This window comes from Toxotes jaculatrix, chromosome 11 (assembly GCF_017976425.1).
Source record: "Toxotes jaculatrix isolate fToxJac2 chromosome 11, fToxJac2.pri, whole genome shotgun sequence".
In the NCBI taxonomy this organism is placed as follows: domain Eukaryota; kingdom Metazoa; phylum Chordata; class Actinopteri; family Toxotidae; genus Toxotes; species Toxotes jaculatrix.
Genome location: NC_054404.1, coordinates 14,484,037 through 14,506,193, shown reverse-complemented (window position 1 = coordinate 14,506,193; position 22,157 = coordinate 14,484,037). Strand labels below are relative to the sequence as shown.

The following is a 22,157-nucleotide window of genomic DNA, read 5'->3' as shown; positions in this document are numbered from 1 at the left end:
GAGGGACAGAAAAGCAGAGAAGGACAGAAATATTAATTTTTTCCATGAAAGACTTATCTTTTCCTTTTTGTCCATTTCTCTTGCCCATCACTCGACATCAAAATTTGATGTCGCCCATTAAATTTTGCAGTGGATTTTTAGGCACATTATAGAAGGAGGGAGAGAGAGGTTTCTGGAAGGAAAGTGCTGCAGTACTATACAGAATTAAACGCGGTATACAGAATTGGTTTTACAATATGAGCAACAGACAGAGGCTTTTAATACATTGTACTGTGGGCTGTGTTAATACAAGTTACAATGGCTTACTCAAGCATGCAGCAACTCAACTGTGATAGCTGTCAGGCATTTAAACAGTGATCCCAAAATAGCCGAACCACCCAATATCCACCCACATCCCAATACACATCCTACATAGGGGCCCAACATCACACCTTCCCAGCTGTCGACCTGGTGGAGTGCACTTCACACATCACCCCACCGCTCCAACATAGGCGCCTGACATCCTGAGGAAAACTCCCACAGTACAAAACATTTCCCCTGGTATCCGTGCTTCACATAAACCCTTTGCTATCTCTTGTTCTCTCTCTCTCTCTCTCTCTCTCTCTCTCTCGCTCTCTGTTTTTCACACACTAACACACACAGACAGAGAGAGAGATCAAAACCACACCTCCTACGCCCACCTTCACCACTGCTACTACCTGGTGATGTGCACTAAAGCCATGAGTGCACACAAAACGTCGCTATATGCTGGGAGCGCCCATGCAGCACCACGAGACAACCCAGAAGGCGACAGGAGAGGCCCACTGCTTTACACCGAGCTGAGCATTCATCTCCCTCTGAAATGACTTCACCCGGGAGGTTTTATTTACTTTGATAATGCAGACCCTGGGTTTAAAGGTTGTCAGCACTCAAAAGAATATTTTCACATTTTTATTTGATCACCTCTCAGGCCCTCACTCTCAAAAAAGGTGGTAAAAAGTGTTTTTTTTTTTATGATGGCTTATGATGCTGAGAAATTAGGGATTCACTTCAGTGTTTTGGTCCTGACATTCTTAAAGGTCAGTGTAAACTGAGAGAGACAGTGTGGTTTAACTGGGAAGTGGCAAAAAGACACAAAACAGTAAGAGGAGGCCACATTCGAGGACTGGTTTAAACTGATAAGCTTGGAAGCCACTTAAATGGCAGATGCGTATCTTGTTTGTGTATTGATTTGAATGATGAGTTTAAATCAACAGTTCCAGAAAGACTTTTTTTTTCTCTTTTTTTTTTATTTTTTTACTGATGATAGTTATTTTCCCCCCTAATCACCTGTAGTCTGCTTTCAATTTAATATTATACTGTATGATGCAATTTTAATGTGAATTCAGCAGTACTGGAGGACACAAATTGCCCAAAGCCAAAATCATTTTAATGTGAAATGCGTGGATCAGTGCTCATTTTCTTTTTGTTTGCACAACAGTATTGCTGAGAAATTCATGATTTTAGGGGGGAAAATGTGGTTGTGGTTTATTTGCTGCATAAAATAAAACCTAATACCACACTTTCCGCTATTTCATAATAAAAGGTGTTCATAAGCATTTCTTGGGTGCTCAATAGGGTTTGTGTTTACTGAGGTGGGAAGTTTGACCTACAGTCAGTGGAGAGAGATGATGCAATACATCTCTGTCAACCCTTCTTCTATCAATTTTGGGAATTTAATAGGTGCACAATTTTCTTGAAGTGGTCCATTTTCATAATTCAACAATATTTATATTTGAAACAAATAAATATATTTTTCAGTTGTTTAGAATCAGATGGCTTTGTGTCAATGGCAGGATCAAACAAGGTCAGTGATGGAAACTAGAGGCTTTCACTGTGATTTTTCACCAATCTGTCATCTGTCCTTGCATCACCACTGATATATGTGGAGTAGGTTGACTATGAAATACAGGTCAGTGGAGATGTGCTTGATCAAAACCAAGGCCGCACTCCACAGAGACATTGACATGTCGCTGTCCAGTTTTTACGGCGTCCTAAACTCGGCTGCGATTAGAGGAGAATTTTTATTCAAACGATTCTCCGCAAGACAGAAGGCTAAAACAGTGTTTACCATCCGAGGAGTTAAGAGATAAGATGTGTCTAAAAACACAGTCTGAGAAGGATTTTTGTGGACTTAGTTTGTTGAGTATCATCCTGTGGTGGAAAAACAACACAAATCCTTTCCTTTTTTGAAAAACTGTCTCTTACTTGATTATTAGACTGGTAAAAGTGAATACCTTGCACTGAAGGCAGTAAACACTGAACTGAATCCGAACTGAATCTTATGTCACAAATAAAAATTACCATTTTCATTATAAAGAATGGTGTCTGATTTAATTGCTAGAGGGTGCAGGATCATTTTCCTCTGCATTAACCTGTGATAAGTTTGTTTAATAGATTGTGGTTCTGTTGCTTTAATTGCTCCGTCTCTCAGTTGGGTGACTCGAACTTCAGTTGATAATTGAGATTTGGGGGCCTCTAATTAGACATGCATATAAACAGCACATGTGTTTTTACATGCAAAACCTAACTTCACAGGCATCAGTGGAGTAAGGACTGCATGTAAAAAATAAAGCCTGAAAAATGTAAACACTTGAAAATTACAGATAGTGCTAGACTAGATGCACATTTCACTGGCCTTTGGTATATTTGACATTTTAAGGCTTACTGGTTATTTTGTCTTATTTCACACTGTAAAGTAAAACAAAAAATAAGAGTAAAGGAGAGACTAAAAAATTATTTGCAATGTTGTATTTACTTTATACTTAAAGGAATTCATGAATCTAATTCTTAAGACTGCATTTTTACTCTTGTGGTGTTTTGCTGTGGCCCCGCACCCACAGCAAAACACACAGTCACCCAGTCTCCTTGAGACAGGCTGACCAGTTAGACAGAAGGCTGCTGTAAGTGTACTTTCCGTGTTTACCAATGTATGAACCTTTGTTTGAGGGATACAAAGCGAACAAATTCATTTGCTGTGTGTACGTATCCTCTCGAATTTTCCTCCCCTCTCGCCTCTGGTGGCAGTTGTCATCCATGATGACCGAGGCAGTGCTGACGCCCCTGCACTGGGTGCTGTTCCTATGATGACCTTGATGACGCCAGAGACTACGGCTGAGTAGGCGCTGATGCCCCTAACACATTTGGACGCTTCACCCAAGCAGTCGTACTGCATTCGTGTCGCACATTTTGTTATGCCTCCTTTGCTGATCAATATTTCATCTTTGTTTACCCGCTCTCAGCAGCCAGTACGTTTCTGACTGTTCTGGAAGGAGGAGGTCTAACCGAGAGGGGGTTGGTTTCTTTTCACATTTTTCTCATTGAGGGTTTTGTGAGTTTGACCTTGATCTAATTACAGGTCAAAGGTTTGGAGGTACTGTTTTCATTTATAGTCATAGTCATAATGTGTGCTTTGTGAAACCTGCTGACACTGGACCTGTGATTAATGGCTTTAGAAATAAACTTGACCTGACCTGAACTATTGTCCATCATGGTCCTTTTTTCTAGTGGTCAGTACCAGCTTTGACAGGGGGGATGTACTGTACTTAAACATGAAATATGTCGGCTATTTGTTATTTTACCCTTTTGTCATGATACTGTTCAGGCATTAATAGTCCTGGTTCACTAAGAAAGTGATATAGCGACCTCATATTAGTACTGTTGTTCATGCTGCACATCCCGTGCATATTGATGTTCAGAGTCCACAAACACTGATTGCATTGACTGTTCCACTGTAAAATCCCTGGATGTGATAAAAAATTACATAGACAGCAGCAGGTCCATACAGCTCTGTAATGGGATCCAAATTCAGCTGCCTATAGGAGAAAAATGTGGAATAACTTAATTGTTTATGTCTAAGGTTCTTAAAAATACCTTTAATTTCCTTTTTAAATATAATTAATGTAATTGCTGTGATACTGCTCAGTAAAGAAAAGTAATTAGTCTGACTGTACAAAGGAGCCCAGTGTCTCAGTCTGACTCACTGACCTGAAGACACCTCTTGGGGTAAATTAAGTTCTTAATCAGTAAAGGTGTTAAATTTCCAACATCATACAGAACAGAAGAAGAAGAAGAAGAAAAAAAAAGTCCTTACTGTGTGCTGGAAATAGCTTTGTAGTGCCCAACAGTTATTAGCCATAAAACTAATGTCAAGCCGGAAAGCTAATGTCATACTAGTAAATCTTACTCTCCATAACTTTGCCGCAGGTAAGCCATCTGTGAATGACAGTGTGTTTGCTGCTGCACCTAGTTTGCCAGTTAGCCACTTTATGGTTGTTGGAGGAAATGTCAATTCACAATACCAGACCGTCGTTTCAAGACTTTAAAGCAGCTCACCGTCTCAAGCCAACATGTAACTTTAGCACCCAACAGCACCACATTGTCCCGTTGTCTGTTTGTTAGCAAACTGACCTTCAGCAAGAACAAAAGTAACCTGTATCACAGAAGCATCACAATCAGAGGTTGCATTCCTTTTTACCGTCTCGCCTCTTTCCCCCGTTCTCTTCTTTTCAAGAGCAGAGTGTTAGTCTCGCCCTGTTAGAGAACTTGCATCCTCTGCTCTGATGCTCTTTTCTCCCGTGCACATATTAAAGCTTCTGCTTAACGTCTGAAAACAGACCTCAGCGTGCTTTTCTTCGACAAGGCTCTCAGAATCACTGTTACCATTTTTCCCTTCCAGTACACAAGCCTTGCACTGACGGGTGCAGCCATGGGTTACATCACTGCATGTGGAAATGAGATCAAAAGGGATGTGTGCTCTCTCCTCTAGATGTGGGAACGCATTTTTGGTACCATGCAAAGATTAGGCAGGCGGCTTAAAAAGCAAAAGGCTTATTAACTTCTATACTAAAGGAAAAAAAAAAATCATTATTCTTCATAATATAGCAAAATGATTAACATCGTGATGTGTATTCAAACTTTGATACCATGATACAACTGTACAATTGCGGGTAATTCTGCCATTGTAAATTGACACTTGCAACCGTTGGCAAATCAGTGTGATTCAAAGAGCCATTCCTTGAAAATAAGTCAAATCTGGTTCCATTGTGTACTTATTAAAATGTATTCGCCCATTCTGTCCCCTCTTTATAAGAGGATAACTCTTTATAGTTAACACCCCATGGGATGGGTCTTAAGTGACGGAAGACAGGTGATAATGATAATATAAAAAGACTATCCCACATTCATCTCTGGACCTCTCGGTGCTTGCCATACCATTTATAAATTAAGTAGCGATAACAAAAGATCAATTAAAGATATAGCTCATATCCTTACCTGTGGCATTGGGTGGGCATCTGTTAAAGGCCAGTTCTCCTGAAGGTGTTCGTCTCCACACCATTGACACTGCATAGTCCTCAGGACAAATCTCATATGGTGCTGAAGAGCAAAGTGTTACCACATCAATGCAAAGAGCATTTCAGCATTTCCAATATGATGCAACAGTTTCTTCATATTATATATAAGGAGGTATGGAAATATAGGAAACCAAAGCAGTATAGTGCTTGTGAAAGTGAGGATGCCATTTCAATAAAATGTATGCCCTTCTTTAATCACAACTTTTGTGAGAGTGGGTGCTATGTAATTATAATTTGCTCCAAAGAATGGAAGTATTAAGTGACTTTATGCTCGACTCAATTTTAAAAAGAGATTATGTTGAAAATCTTTGATGAAAAGCTTTAATGATACCTGCTCCATTCAGAACGTCCGTCACCAGTATCTCAATTATTTCATTTATCGGAATATATCCATACTTATTCACCCTTCCTCTGTGTCTGCTTATCTGCATCTCCTCTTCACATTCTGTTTTAACTGATCTTGTGTAACGAGACATGTCATTCACTCCACAGAGATAATTATCGCCCCACTTTCATTCAGCTTCTCTGTGGCCACTCAGATTTAAGTCTTATTATCCTTTGGCTCACCTGGACAGCGTTGGTCGCTGCACTTTCTGACCTCTTCTCCGGTGCCGTCACACTGCTGTCCAGTCACTGCTGCCCCCTGACACACTCGGGCTCGCCTCTGCCATCCACCATCGCACGACTTAGAGCAGCCACTCCAGGGACCCCAAGGATTCCACTGGCCATTAGCTAAAACAGAACCGTTATTGGTTAGAAACAGATACTCTCAGAGGCATAAAACTGGCTAATAAACTAACAGAACACAATTATGTGATTTCTATCTAATGCCATTCAAGCTTTTAATTAGTGTGTGACATCTAAAAAAATATATATTTTTTTGATTACTTTTATTTCATTTGCAATCCATGTATTCAGTTTGTAGATTTTTTTTATATATTCCAAAAATAATCATAATTACTTTGAATAATCAGGAGGATTTGTGTTTTATGGCCACAGAAGCTGCTCTCTTAGTGGTGATTATTTGCCTCACTTTGCCAATATTAAAACACATTCATGCTGAAGTTTCCAAAATCAGCAGCATGTTTTATGCCCTTGTAATGAACACTGTTAAATTGTGCATTAGAAAAAAACAAAAAAAACAGATGCCCCCCTTCAGCAATGTAGTAAATCACATGCCCTTGTCTGAGCGGAAAGGTACAACACCCTGTGAGCAGGAAACACACTCTACTCTTATGTGAACCTCCATTTACCCCCTACTTCACACACAGGCTATTTCATGTCCTACAACTACCCTCTGTCAGAAATGCTTCCGGAAGAAACAGAAAAAAGGAAAAAAAAAAAAAAAAAAGAAGCAAAACACAGAAACCGTTGTGATCTGTTGGTTAAAACCTATCCGCAAGACAATGATCAAATCCCAGAAGATACTGAAGCTTCTGCCCCACATCAGAGCAGCTGATTCCTAAGACAGATGCATGATCATGTGTTTCAAAGAGCTCACTGTGCCAGCAGTCCTGGAGAAATTCTTTCAAATTTCTAACACGTAACATTGATTCAAAATCCTGCTCAGCCCTTTATTGTAGATATTAGCCAGTTTTATGACTTCATTCTGTATAGTATCATTTGTTAAACAATGCCTGTTGCCTTTTAGCACTCTAAATGACTCAAAGATATACAGTATGTGACACACTCTTGTTTTTTTGTTTTCTTTTTCCACAAACCAAGGCAGTGCTTCTAGAAGTCACGGGTATCGTGCTGACTTGTTAAATGACGGCTTAGACCGTGTTGTCTCACTAATGTTTGATCTCTCACCTTGGAAACAAATAAGAATTGCTAAACAGGCAGGCCTCATTAAATGAATAAATTGCATGGTGCATCCTCTCGCCATCGAGGCAAACAACAGCATCTTCTGCTTCATTATCATACGCACAAATTAAAAATATGCATTCACAAGCATTTACCGCTGTTTTAGTCGTCCGAGGGAACACAAGGTTGGCTGGCTGGTTGCACAACATTTCCGCTGACTTTCAACAATTTGAGAGGAATCACACATACCAGTGAAATACAGAAAGAAAAAAACGACCCTGCTGTTTTACACTGCTACAGTGAAAATTTCATCAGGAGATTATGAGAGTGTTCGGGCCCTTCATATGATCAGACAATTCAAAGCCTGATGGAGACCACTAAGCTGACATCTTTGAGCCTCTAATACATCTGTGATGTTGACAGACAGTTTGGACAGCTAACCCTGAATTATGTGAAAGGCATACAGTATATCTAACTGGATTTTACAAATCCAATTGATAGAGCATGGTCTTAAACATTATTCTTGATTCTTACAACACTTTGATTTGATTCTTGCTACAGAGCTTTTCAGCTTTCAACAAAAAGAAAAAAAAACAGCTGAGTAAAATCAGGCTCCATATTTAAGCTACAGTTCAATCTAAAGTTCATGGAAATGATTATGTTACTCATGATTGTAATGATGATTATGCCTGTGTGGGACGAGATATTTTTTGTCATTCTTTTTCATATTTCAAATCATTAGTTTGAATTTAGACATCAAAGCGGATACAGAATTAAGAGGCTCAGGATTTTACCTGTGCAGTCAGGATTATGGCACTCTCTGCTTTCTGCCCAGTGACCGCGACACTCAGATCCCCCATGGGCGGCTGCTGAGCACTGCCTGGTCCTCTGCTGAGTGCCATTGGCACAGGTCACCGAGCAATCGCTCCAAGAGCTCCACTCCTGCCACTGTCCGTCCACTGAGGCACCAACCACAACCCAACAAGCATGTCCCAAGTGGAGGGAAAAAGAGGGCAGACAGAAATGGGAGGAGATATTCAGATCACTATTCCCTCTAAGATTGAAAGCTAATAAAACAGACATTGAGTGAAAACAAACAAACAAAAAAAAAAAAAAAGTCACGACTACTTGTAGATTTTTGGAGAATTGTACTGCAGCTGAATTTCTGCTTTGTTTTTTTCACAGGTTAGAATTTCCCAATATAGCCAAAGGCAAAAGGAGTATAAGATGCAAAAAAAAAAAAAAAAAAAAGAAAAAGTGTTAGAACATCTTCATATTAAGATTTAGATTATTTTATGTCAAATGCACAAACTGCAGACACTATTTGTTCATGCTCCATGTCTGGGCAGAGGGAAAGCATCTGGGACTGAGTGGTTTTCACTGAGTCTGTTACCAGAGCAAAGCTAACATTGACTGTGTGGAAAAACTCATCATCACTAATCTGCTTACCATTCACAGGCAATTGAGGGTAAGTGATTTTGACGTCAGTATCACAGTATTGACTCTCAACAGGGTTTCCTAAACCGCATTATTGTGTAAGCACTATTACTTTAAATGCACCACAAAATGCAGTCATTCATTTCTTTACTCACCTTTGCAGTATTGTATTGATTAATGATTATATAGCTGTGTGTCAGAAAAACTGCTTCCATTCTGATGAACTGAACGTCTGAAATGAGTTTATGATCCTCTTTGTGATTTTTACCTTTTTCCATTCCTCTCACCTTCATGCCTTTAGGGATTATTGTTATTTTTAATATATTTAGAGAGCAGACAGATAATACCTGGGCATAGGGCTATGTTGCAAAGCTTAGTCTGGGTCTCAGGTCCGTCACAGGCCCTGCCTCCATGCTGGGGAGGGGCACACATCCTAGTCCTAGTGCGGTGCCCTCGGCCACATGTGAATGAGCACAGGCTCCACGGTGACCACTCCTCCCATACACCGTGTACTGCGGGCACAGAAAAGGCGTCAGGCCTAATCAATGTCTCCCTGCTACAGCATAAATAAACCCATAACAAACTGCACTGAGCCATAAATGAAATAAAATCAATCAAAAATAATTAGCAACAAAACTAATGTAAGTGAAACACGGAGCACACAGAAGGTGTTTGGCTTCACAAAGCCTCAGCCACAAGCTTCAGTCACCTCAGTACATTTAATGTTCTTTATCATGTACACAATAACAATGATAAATACTAACCCACTAAAGATGCTTCAAACTGAAGCAAAGCAGTAGACTATGATAAAAATGTCTCTGTCACATGGCAGTTTCAAAAGACAGAACACCAACAACAATAAGAATCCTTTCTCATCCCTCTCTAACCCAAGGTGTAGGGGAAGGAGCAGCAGGTCTGTCCATGGTTACAGTTTACTGAGTCTTCTTGGCTGACCAGGAATCTGATAGCAGTAGGTTAATATGGGCTGACAATGGTTCTGCAAATCTGTCATTGCACCAACATACTAACCATGGTTATACACCAAGCAGACAGCCCGTAACCTGGTCTCTGAATAACTGGCCTCATTTAATGGTCTGTTGAGTGATTGGTAATGAAATGGCCACTCAGACTAAATATCAGCCTAGACAGCCCAAATCCAAATGGAAATTTATCATGAAGGAGGCTCACTGATATGTTTCATATGGTGTTTTCACAAATTAATGCTAAAAATGTTTCAAAGCCTGATAATTTTCTCTTAATCAAAATCATTCTACATCCCATGTGGCATATGGTTATTTTTAGACGCTTGGGACATAGTGCCACTGCAATTGTTCCATCAAAATATTAAACCTACATTAGACAGGATACATTAAAAGCAACATCAGTGAAATACCCCATTTTAAAGTTTTGATCTTTGGATAAAAAAACTAAAATAACTTTTAGTGTCATGGATAATTTTTGCATGCTTTGGATTTCTAAAGATTTCCTGCATTTCGCTTTACATTTGAATACACTGCAGATAATTTTCCAGCATGTGTACCATTTAAATATTGCTTATCAAAATATATAATGACATAAACACTTTCTAAATATTATGAGGTGTTCCCTGACAAAAGTGCAACTTTTAAAGTATCATTTTTTGCCCATATAGTCTTGAACAATAGCTTAAAATAGGTTAAATGCATCGTTCCTTTTGCATCTTGTATCTTGGCATGAGTGTAAGCTTAACTGGGTTCTGTTTGACAGATGGTGCATCTTCATAGAACTGCAGAGAATATTTGCTATTGGCTCAAAGTGCTACTTTGGAGAGGGAAATATGGAAATCTGAGAGGCACATAGAAGTAAGACACCTCCTGTCTTGTCTGGGGACTTGCAGTGTCCCTACAAATGTAAATGTACACAGTGATATGAAGCAATGAACATGCTTCTTTCAAAATGTAAAAGTTTACCCTCTGATATTAATTTCTGAAGCAGTTGCTGGGTTCTTGATCCCAGCGATAAAGTGTATTAACTGAGAGAATTAAAGGCTCAAAAATGAACTTTAAGGGGAAGAAAACTATATCAAACCTAAATCACACTGGAATTATTTTTTGAGTACCAGAAATATGTATCGACTAAAGATATATGCTGTGCAGAAAGCACATTATAGATGCAAAATCTTTGTTTTCTAACCAGCTCCAATGGCGCACAGGGAACTGCAATGGGAATAACAGGCTGATGAGGGTGCAGCCTTCAGGCGTTTAAAGACTGAGGCACAAAATAAAAGGGCAGAATTTATGGAAATTGGCAGCAGACACAACATATCTGATGGCCTTTTATCATCTGTTGACTGCAAATGGGATTTAAGACCTAGGGAGTCTATGTCTGACTATTTTGTCCACTGGCAACTGACAGTTCTTCTTCAGAGAGGTCACTGGCCATAGCTTCTGCAGAAGCTTAAAGTTGGTGCAGTACAATAGTTGGATCTCAGGATCAGTTTAGAGTAGTTGGCTCATGGAATCAAGCCGATGGTCCGCCATGAGGGGAGCTACCGTCTGTCCCAGCCCCTGCCTCTAGGCGCTGCTTTGATGCTCTTAGCTAAGTGTCCCGTGGTTACTGAAGCGTTTACTTTGAAAATTTGAGTTCAAAGCAGGCAGTCACCACAGCTAGAAATGATGGAATAGGATTCCGCTTCTTTGTGCGTTTTTTCTCTGAACTGCGGCCATGATTTACAGGGACAGTCATGAGCAATCGCATTGTGCTGCTAGAGGTGAAATTCTTGGACCAACACAAGATGGTGGCCAAAGTAAATATGTTTGCCAAGAATGTTTTCCTTAATTTGTGGAAAGCTGGGATTTGGTTGGCCCTCTCATATCATTCCAATGATTTTTCACCTTTTAAACTTATTAGCCTGACTCTTGACCTTAACTGTATTCCCCATACCGTATTTATTATTTTGTTGCAGTGCCATCTCTATCTCTCTCTCTCTCTTTTTTTTTTTGCCGCAGAGCTGTTTGTGGTAGCTTCCATTAAAAACGCTATCAAATCCACACTGCTAAGCATAAAGCTGCAGCTGAGGGCTGTTGTGTGCAATATTGCACTTGGCTCTTAAATTTGCACAATTTAAAGAAAGGAACGACGGAACCTCTTTTCCGATACAGTACGTCATCCTCTTTCATTTCTCAAATAAAAAGCCACTTGTCAGATGTATGTCCTGATCAAGTTAAAAATGCCATTCAGCAAGTTCTTATTTATTAAATTTGTGCTGGTCTTTGAAATAAGTCCATGCTTTCACAGAGTGAACTCATGATCTTTCAGATTTCTTTTGCTGTTGAAATTACATGAGCAGTTTTCAGGTTTGATTGGCTCACAATAAAAAATGAATGTTTTACATCAACGTGTAAACGGAAAATGTCTGCCCTTACTGGAATCGTGTCTTATCATTATTTCTTTATTTGTAATGGACATAACTTCTTCCTGTTTTGATTTTTGATTTGTCTTTGATTTGCACTGTCATTAACACACCTGCACATTTTTGCTTTGTGCCAAAAGTTTTTTACATTGACGCTTTTTAATATGAATTTTTGTTTTTTATTAATATTAAACTGGACATCATCTTTACGATTAAGAGGGCAAAAATTTCATATTTTTACACTGAAATTCCCAGAGTTCTCTTCTGAGAAAAGTTTCGTTAGGTACCTGCTTTTTGTTTGCTACTGCAAAGCCACCCCCCCCTCCCCTTTTTTTTTTGACAGTGCGCAGTGCGCATGCGTAACACAACAAATTGATCGACGCATCACCGATTCCGTTTTGCTATGTTTAGTCAGGACTGAACGTGCTCGTTATGTCAGCTAAAACATCTAGATAGTATAATGGTCGCCGGCCCTAACGGTACAGAAATGGCAAAAAGGATCTATTGGTCACTTACAACATAATACGATATATTTCTTCTTATTACTGTTTACTATTTGTATTTTAATAATGTCGATAATATCACCGGCAAGTCTCTGAATGGTATTTAATAAGCGTAGCAGCCACAGAAACGCTGAAGAAAACGCTGAAGAAAACTTATGGGGAGTCTTCAGTCATACTTAGCAGCAGTTGGTAAGTACAGCTAAAATATAAACTTTAATAAATCTGAACATTTGTTCAGTTCCATCAGTAATATTATTTTTTAAAGTAAAATATTGTATATGTTCAAGCTTTTATGCGTTTTCTGAGTTCTACGAGACGCTCAAAGGATAAGGCTGACGTTATTCTGTCTACTTACTACTGTCAGCAAATCCCAGGACAAGACTAAAACCAACAAATTTGTCCCAATAATAGTTAGCCACAATCGGAAGGAGCTGGTTCCTTCGTGCCGCTGAACTCCATTGTTGCCCCAATCCCTTTAAACTTGTCTACAAAAGGCGCGACTTTACGCTCGGGTGACATTTAACTTTGCCACAGTCACGGACACGGTAGTTTATTGTGAAAGAAATCGACGGTTACATTAATATCCGGTAGCGTACGATGGTGTCGGGAAGACACGCCTGCGCATGCGTGGGTCAGTGGTTCGTTATTTACGTTTTGTTTTGCTATTAAAAGAGAAAATAGTCGTTTTTGTTGCAGTGAAGAAATATCTCACCCAGGTATGGCTCTTTTATGTGTTATTTTTGTGTATGGATGGCAGTGGAGTTCTTTGAGGTGCAGTTGTGAGCTATATCAGTCTGCTGTTAAACAGAAAATAGGTTTGTCCTTTGTCGATGGTAATGAAAAGATAAAACAGTCCTTATCCTTACAGGTCAAGATTTTTCAAATTGACTGATGCCACTCAGTAATTAGTCAATCTGAAAATGCAGGACAAGCCCCAACCACAATCAAACCACACACTGTGAAATGTCTGCTGTGTTGTAAGAAATAATTAGTATTAGCACAAATGAAAGTAAGTTAGACTACCCATGACAAGATGGAATAAAAATTATAATCATGCTCGCCATATCTGTTTTACTCCTGATTTTGATGGGTGTTTGTTAAAGTGTGCAGTGTTTTAATAACAAACCGGAGTGTTAGATTGATCAATTGAGAAATTAGGTAATATTAACAATTAATCATATTCACTTTTCCAACAGAATAATGTTGAATGCTGCTACTGACCTTAACGCACTTAATTCTCTGCTACAGTATGAGAACTTCACACTAATTCTTAATTGGCACTGAACATTGGCACTGGATATAAATCCTGTACTGTAGAAATGTAGATCGACTGGACTGCTTTCCTTCTGCTCTAGAGTTCAGCATAAAAAGAGGAAAAAGCCATGGGTGCTGCTGGTTGTTTTGTTAAAGGGGAACTACTCATTCAGAAGGGATATTTTATGAAACAGAAATGTTGCTGTATTTTGGCAGGTGCATTGTGTTGGATGAACAGGATCACAACTTGTACGAAGGCCCAGAGTTTTCTAACAGCATGCTTGATCTGCCGCCTGGAGCGCCTCAACCATTGTTCACAGGTGATGCTGATGTCTTCGGCGACGGTGACTATAAGGTAAGGTTCCTTTTAGACTGCGGGTGATGTGTCTGTAATTTAAGCATGTTTTATTTTGGAGATATCCTTCTATGTTGGCATAGTACAGACATTTTGAAGTAAGCAGATTGATCTGTCTGCCTTTCAGAATATTAGATACAGAGTCTGTGTTTCATATGTCGCCATGCCAGGTGTGATTTTTTTGTACCAGTTTGCCACTGTAACTAAGTAAGCTTAGTGCTATATCAGCTACATTTTCTTAGGGTGACTTGGAAAAATAAACTCTATGATCCCAGTTCTAAGGTTTTAATAAAAGTAAGTGAAGAGAAAAAGCATGATCTTTCAGATATTACAGGCAATGCAATTTATCGACACTGCAGGACTACAGTACATTTGATATGGTCTAACTAATAACCCATGAAACGATATGATAAATAAAGAATAGTGACATTTTAGAAATTAAAAAGACTCTCATCTTAAAACTCCCTCTCTTATTTTCTCTGAAAATGAAAAGTTCTTACACAATCTAACTCTTGTGAGGAAAGTCAAAATTGCTTTAGAGGTTTCCCAGAGTTTTATGGCCCAGTTATTTGGTGATAACTGTGTCTGTTTTATTGTGTGAGAGAAACTTTCTGGATCCACAATTAGCCATGAGCAAATGCCTAAAGTCTGCAAGTCTTGAGATAAATCAAGGACAATAATGAATTCACATGGGCAGCACTGTAAGTTCTGGTTCTAAATTAATAATAATTCTTTATGCAAATTAATGGATATACCTGGAATTGGGCTGTGCGGCTTTTTTTTTTGTTCTTGAGAAATAGGAGCTTGTCTGTCTGAGATAAATTTTAATGGCCAGAGAGGAGTCAATCCAAGACTGGTATTACAGCATATACACAGTAAGAGAATGACCCTTTTGAACACTGCCAACTTCCCATTTACACAAGCCACATCTAAAAAAAGCAGTGCAGTACATCCTAGACCACAATGTCAGAAGGTGGAGCTCGCAGCATTTTTGATCAGCCATAATTACTTTAGAGTTTGTGATGCAGTCTCAGAGGCACTACACTTAACAGCGGCATATCTTGACTAAACGTCAGTTCAGAATCTCATGACTAAATCTGCATGTTTGTGTGCGTAAACAATCCCAAAAGCAGATAACGGTGACTTGTTTAAAACGACACACTGTGCCCTACCGGATGCATACAGACAAATTTTAGTGCTCTGCAATCACTAGTCAGAAAAGCATCTGATGCTGATTCCTTACTACCAGTGACTCATCTGCCATGCCATCATGGGTTGAGGAAGAAATGCCTGACAGCGTGTTTGAAGAAACGCTGCCAAGCTATTTTAAAATGCACGGCTGACCTTCAAGGAAATGAAGCTGATGACATATCAGTATCTACTGCTCCCCAAGCTCCATGCAGAACCACATGTCATTAGACCATTTCAATGCTGATGAATTGCCTTACAGTTATATGAAATGGGAAACACAAAAGTGATTATGAAAAAAAAAAGACATTCACAAAATAACATTAAAAAGAAAGCATCAGATTAAAAATACTACTTCTACTACCAGCAATAATAATGATAATAACTTCAGTAATTATGATAATACATTCTTAAATAGACACATTGAAAAGTTTGTTAAAACACATCAACACATTTCCTCCCATATAAACAACAAATGAGCAAAACATTAATATTCAAGAATCTGCGGCTAACACTACCTGGACAAGGGGCAGTGTTATTGCAAACCCTTGATTCTCTTAAAGGGCCGCTGCAGTGTGTTCCGTATGGTGAGACACATGTTCTTGTTCGCACCTGCGACCCTTGACCGCATGTTACAGAGCATGAGCTCCACTGGGACCACTCCTCTGCACCTGATTCACCTGTGTGGGAGAAGGGTGACACTAGTTAAATGCAGCAATATGGTCCTGGGGCAGGGCTAACGGGGCAGGGTGGGGCAAGGTGGGCGAGCTTGAATCACGTTGGGGGTGAGGTGGGGCTTTTAAGATTTACAGTAACACTATTGTACAGTCTATACTACCTTAATGTGATCTTTGATAAATACGGAATTGGACAATAGCACAATAAAGTGTTTTGTGTCTGCAGTCAGTGAGAGTAGCTTCATTAACTGTGGTCCTTATAGTGTAGGAGACGTGTGTAAACTAATCAGACTTTTTACAATGAGTTTCCATGTGCATTTATGCAAAGATCACAGAAAAGGCGTAGCTATTGTTATGAGAATGAACAGCAGACATTAGGGTTACATCTAACTTTATCACTTCATCTTTGAAAAATAATTCATGCATTTCAATGAAACCCAATAATATGTTCAAAGAAAGTTAGAAAATCAGCATAAACAAACAAAATTTCATTAAAAAATGGTGACATGCAAGAAAGACGTCTGAGAAAATAAAATGGATTTTAATGGGTGTTAGTTCAGAGAGAGTTCTGAGATATGGATTCCCTTGCACTGCAGCAAACTATCTAGTTTCCTTGACAACAGTGGAGCAAATTGTGTGTTTTAGACAATGGATTCAAATAATTTTCAAATCCATCTTTTAGGTTAGCTGATTTTATTCAGCACAGCCGTTTGCATGTGTGAATGTGGCTCCAAGCAAACTGTTTTCAGTATATTCAAATTGCAATTGTGAGTGCCCAGAAGGAAGCATAACGTAGTATTTAATCCACAGAACAGAAATGAATTCTGTTTCTGTGGTCCAGGCCTTTGCGCCCATATGGAAGTTTTTGGCAAGCAGACTTTGAAGTAGTTTAACTCTGCATGCAGACATATTGTTATCTAATAATCATATATAGCATTTGGTAGCAGTTAGTAAGGATGTTGGTGATAGTTGTTACACTCATATCAAGATCTCTTTTGAGTAAAATTAAAAAGATCAATAAGAAGAAACAGCACTGAGCCTTTCAATCTTCATGGTCCAAAAAGGTCAAATATCAAGAAATCCATGAAATGCTAAATAAAGTTGTATATTACGATGAGGCAGTGGGGATGATTTTTCCAAAGCCATGGTCGCCTAAATGAAAAAAGAATGAATTATTTGGTGACAAGTGAGTGGACAATCAAATTCCTACATCAGAGTAGTCACCGAATAATTGATGTTTGATTATGTTAAACCCTCAGGTGAAGTATTCATTCTCTTTGAGGCTTTATGCATTAGAGGAATAATTTAATACAGAGTGGAATCTTTTCAATTGCAGCTCTGAATACATTTATGTCATTGGAAGTCATCAAATCATATTAGGATTTTAAGCACAATATGCTTTAAAGTAGTTTCGCAGCATGTAGTATCAAGGACACATAGATTCAGCCAAATAGGGATCTAAACCCTGCCCTTAATTTTGCAGATCATAAAATAGACTGAAAGGTGGATCAATTTGTTAAATGAGGCAGTACAGGGAGAGTAAATTGTGTGAGAATGAGAAACAGAAAAGCACGGCGATGCGACTTGACAAGGAAACAACAAACCTACAGCGTGTGTAAAATGGAGAGGTGTTAATGAGTATATGTTAGTACTGGTATGTATGTATGTATGGTGTGTCGCAAATTAAAATGGTAATGAGAGGATTTCTTTAACAATGACAGCAATTTAAATGGAACAACACATGGAGAAATTAAAACATTTCCCAAAAATCAAAATAAAGAATTAAAAAAAAATAATCTCAGTAGCAGCTAGATCTAAACCCACCCACTAAAAAAAGTGTTTTCAAGATATATTAAAGCAAAAATAACTAAATAAAAGCAAAATTAAGGATTTGCTTTAATATTGCTGTCACTGATTTCAAAACTATGTGATTTTATTAAAAATACTAAGGTGATAGGTTGTAAATGTCATTATGAATTTACTTAATTTCAGCTGTTTAATGTATTGAATGCTGCACTTGATTAAGCCACATAGCTTAATTTTTATCTATAAGGGCAACTATCAGTTCAACTTTTGCCAAGTATGTGTTTCATATTTGGCTGAAGGGGTGGGTTTTTCATCGAATGACATTTAATTTATCACGCCTTGAAGGAAATGATTAACTACATCAGGGCCTTAGTTTTAAACTGCTGTTTAATTAATGTTCTATGAATATACCGTATTGCCGACTCACTATGTGGAAAAAAAAAACCAAACAGACCCACAAAACCCAATTATGTTCTATAGTCAAAGCAAATACTCGTAGAGAAATGGAAAATTTATCTTCCTGGTTCATATGTAGCAGTAGAGAATGAGTAGAAAAAATAATAATGCAAAACATTTCCACTTAAAAGGTGCAGTACAAGAGAGAGCATGCATGATGAAATTAAGTTTAGTTAACAAAATAAAGTAAAGAAACATAACTATTGTATTACCAGTTTGTGCCATAAATTTAGCAGATTCAGCTTGCTCCTGCAGGGCCTTTGTGTCATGAACTGATCTTGGCCGCTGACTTTTTACTGTATGCTCTCCGATCATTCCATATTCTATGGGACAAAATAGAGGTTCATATGAAAGCTAGGCTTAAACATGATCTTCTGAGAACAAAAGCTTATTACATACTGTTTTTCAGGATATTTGAAGCAACTGCAGTACATGGCTAGAAACAAAGACCACACAAGTTTGTATTTAATTTGTCCTTTACTCTAGGGCATAGAACATTGCAACAAATCTATAAGGGTGAGTTGGAAGTATTAATTGAGCTTGAAAGCACAGCGTAAACACATAGCAAACATGCAAATAACTTCACATCGGTTTTTAAGACTCTACCACTTCATCAGACCAGCTCCCTCCCTCCCCACCCTCCTGCGCACCCAAGAAAAGAAAAGAAAACAAAATGAAAGTAAAAATGTGTAAGCCATCAGAAAGCCACAGAGGAGGGGGTCATGGACGTAACATGCTATTGATCCACAGTTTCCTCAAAGTTTGTCATCTTTGTGGGGTTTCTTTTTTCTTTTTTTGTTTTTTTTTCTTTTTTTTTGACCCAGTCCAAAATATTGTGAGCCTTTGTAAAAAAAAAAAAAAAAAATTAGACAAATGTATTCTGAGCTGTATTCATTACAATGCATGCCCTCTTTGTTTCCCATAAAGGGACAAAGAGACAGTGAGTTCTGAGCCACACTGAGAAAAGTGATGCTAGCAATATTGCATTTAGTTAAGAATTTGCATCAGCTGTTTTAAGTCAAAGCGACGCACTGCTAAACATTTTTATTTTACTTAAATAGCTCATGCAAATTGTCTTTGAACTCTTGTTTTAATTAAAAACTAGCATTACTTCTGCCAGTGTGGTCCTAATGGGGTGATTATATCATTTGCAAATAGGCAATGCAGGTGATGCATCAACAACAAATTCACACATAGCTTATGTTAGTACATTAGACAATACAATGCATCAGCCATTGATAGGGAGGATGTTTAAATCATCATTTCTAATATAATTTGTAGCCTCAGATTCCTGTGCTTCCCACAGCAGACTGTAAGCCTAGACTGACCTTCCTGCACAGTGAGGCCTAGAGGAGGAAATCTGCCATCTCATCGTATCACGTTCCACTGAAAGCTAAAATTTTATGACTAATTATATGGTAAATCACTGGACTACCAAAAAAAAAAAAAAAGACAGCTGTTTGATCTGTGCATCAGACTGTTGGCATTAAGCAAATCATATCAACAAACATGTTCCATGATTGGATTAAGAAAAATAAATAAATCAAGACAGAAAAGTGACTCTGGGTTTTCAGCTACATTCAAACAACCTCCCTTCCCAGTATAGCATCAGGAAAACAGTGCTAGTGTTTGCATTAAAAATGTGAATATTAAGAGGGTCTAATGAAAGGGCAGAAAGCTGCCAGGTAGGACCAAACATTGCAGCCTTTTGATGTCGATTGGTATCTTCAGAAACACAACTGCACAAAGTAACAAGCTTCAGAAACATGTTCAAAGGTCTTTCAGTCTGATTTGATTGTGTCCACATCTGTTTAGCTCAAATTCGACAGAAAGCGCTGAATTCTTGTGGTTGGACAACCAGCAGGCTGTTGATCTAACATTCAGTCATGTAAGGCTAACTACTGTGGATACTTTGACATGTTACCTCTTTACTGTGTTTCGTGCTCTACCCTGTGGTATCTGGGATCATGAACCAATTCCCCATTTGGCAGAATAAAAGGCTGTCTGATTTAGTCAGCCTGAACGTCTGCTGCTTTGCAAATCATATAAAAAGCAGGGCACGCAGCTGTTTAATGAATTTACACAAATGACACTAAAACACTAAAAGCTATAAGATAACACACAGTAGCACTTTCATGCCACTCAGCTCAGCAGGACGGGATGGATATCGACAATACCTTTGATATTACATGGCTTCTTTTAATGCTTTCACATTTCAATAACATTGTTGATAATGCAAAATAAAAAAAGGATGGAAATACATACAAATCAATATACACTCCACTGTCCTATGCCATAACAAAGCAATAGTTACAATTATTATTTTATTATTTACATTTAGAAGCAACATAAAGGTAAAGAAACTAGTCAGTCCCTGTCTCAAGGAGAACATACTGCACAGGTACTGCAGGCTGTTTTTCTTTTTAAACACTAATCAACATGATTTGCTTCACAAATCATTGATCATAACTCCGTCATACCTTTTGAAAAAATGACTTGCCTTTGCAAAACATTGATCAACCCAGCCTATTAAACGGTGATATTAGCCCTACAGTCAGTCACGCCTAATCTAATCTAGCCCTGAGCAGCTCATGATGAACAATACAACAAAAGCACTGCAACATGAAATAGATTTTAAAATTGTCATTAAGCGTGATGTCAGTGAGTTGCTTGGATGACAAACAGTCATCACAGAGGACGCGCTGTATGAATCAAACGTCACACGTTTTTAAATAGAAGTGTTTTACCATCACCGCCTCATCATTTCATGATGACTGTTTGAGTAATTATACTTGAATCAGTCTGGACAGGAATCTATTAAAAAAAAAAAAAAAGCTCAACCTGTTGGTACACAAATGAGAAGTGGTTAATTTAGTGCATAAGAAGTCTCTGTTTCAACTCTATGAGACTAGCGTCTCCTTTGATGCCACAAAGCCAAGATGTTAATCCTAATGTTGAGCCTGAGGTAGAATGGAGAAGAGCAGGCTGTCAAAACATGACACCAGAAAAGTACTGAGAAATAAGCACAACGGTTTAATTGAACTACTAGGATTGTATTCAAACCTGTGGCTATATAACGGTAAACATGAAAGACAAAGCTGGAATTCTAATAACTGGAGGGACAGGCTGTTGCCATTTGTCGAAACAGCCCAAAACAATGTCTCTTTACTGTATTACAAGGCTGAAAGCGGAGATGATGCATTTAGCTTGTCACTACTTAGAAGGATTTCTTTGGTTTGAGACAGCATAATTTTGAAGTTTTGGCCTGTTTTCAGAACTTCTAAACTGAGTGTTTTCAAGGGAATTAAGTTCAAGATGTATGAGGTGTCTGTCCTTACTTATTATTGATATCCATCAGCCATCATGCTTCAACAACAGAGCAGAGACAATGCCATACAGAGAAATCCATCACTGTTGCCATTGCTGCAGAATTTCCTTTTGTGCAATGAGCAATTAATTCACTTTCTTTTGCATGCACCTAAGCTCTGTGGCATGCGTCACTGACAAAGCATGCATTTTTTTTTGGCTGAGAATCAAAAATTACATTTTGCCAGGTGTTACAGCGACCATTAAATATAGCAGGTTTGGCCAAATTGAAGAATAGCAACATTGCTTTTCAGAAATACCCAGCAGTTTTGTGGAGGATTGAATATATTTGCGTAAAATAGGGAGCTGAATTGCCTATATGACCTTGGCAGACTGATCTGCAATAACCACATTTCCCTCTATAACAGGCAAAACCTGCTGGGTCAAAGGCATGCAACTTTTTCTCGCAATCATATAAAAATAGAAAAATAAAAAAATGAGAAAGCTGGTACTTCTGAAGAATAGTTTCATCTGTAGTTCTAACAAGTAGACCTCAATTAGTTTATAACCAGTAAAGTATGGATTAAAGTAAATACATGGAATTAG

The 22,157-nt window shown here is 38.4% G+C and overlaps 1 protein-coding gene across 1 annotated transcript in view; it reads right to left on the bottom strand.

Moving 5' to 3' along the window:
- The window catches only part of adgrb3 (adhesion G protein-coupled receptor B3), a 112,402-nt gene that overhangs the window by 48,773 nt on the left and 41,472 nt on the right, over window positions 1-22,157 (bottom strand). The window contains exons 3-8 of the mRNA XM_041049673.1: window positions 18,458-18,568; window positions 15,825-15,986; window positions 8,963-9,127; window positions 7,973-8,137; window positions 5,940-6,104; window positions 5,293-5,394 (exon numbers count right to left, since the gene is read on the bottom strand). Of these exons, the coding sequence (XP_040905607.1) occupies window positions 5,293-5,394; window positions 5,940-6,104; window positions 7,973-8,137; window positions 8,963-9,127; window positions 15,825-15,986; window positions 18,458-18,568 (870 nt within the window). The remainder of the gene's footprint in view (window positions 1-5,292; window positions 5,395-5,939; window positions 6,105-7,972; window positions 8,138-8,962; window positions 9,128-15,824; window positions 15,987-18,457; window positions 18,569-22,157) is intronic.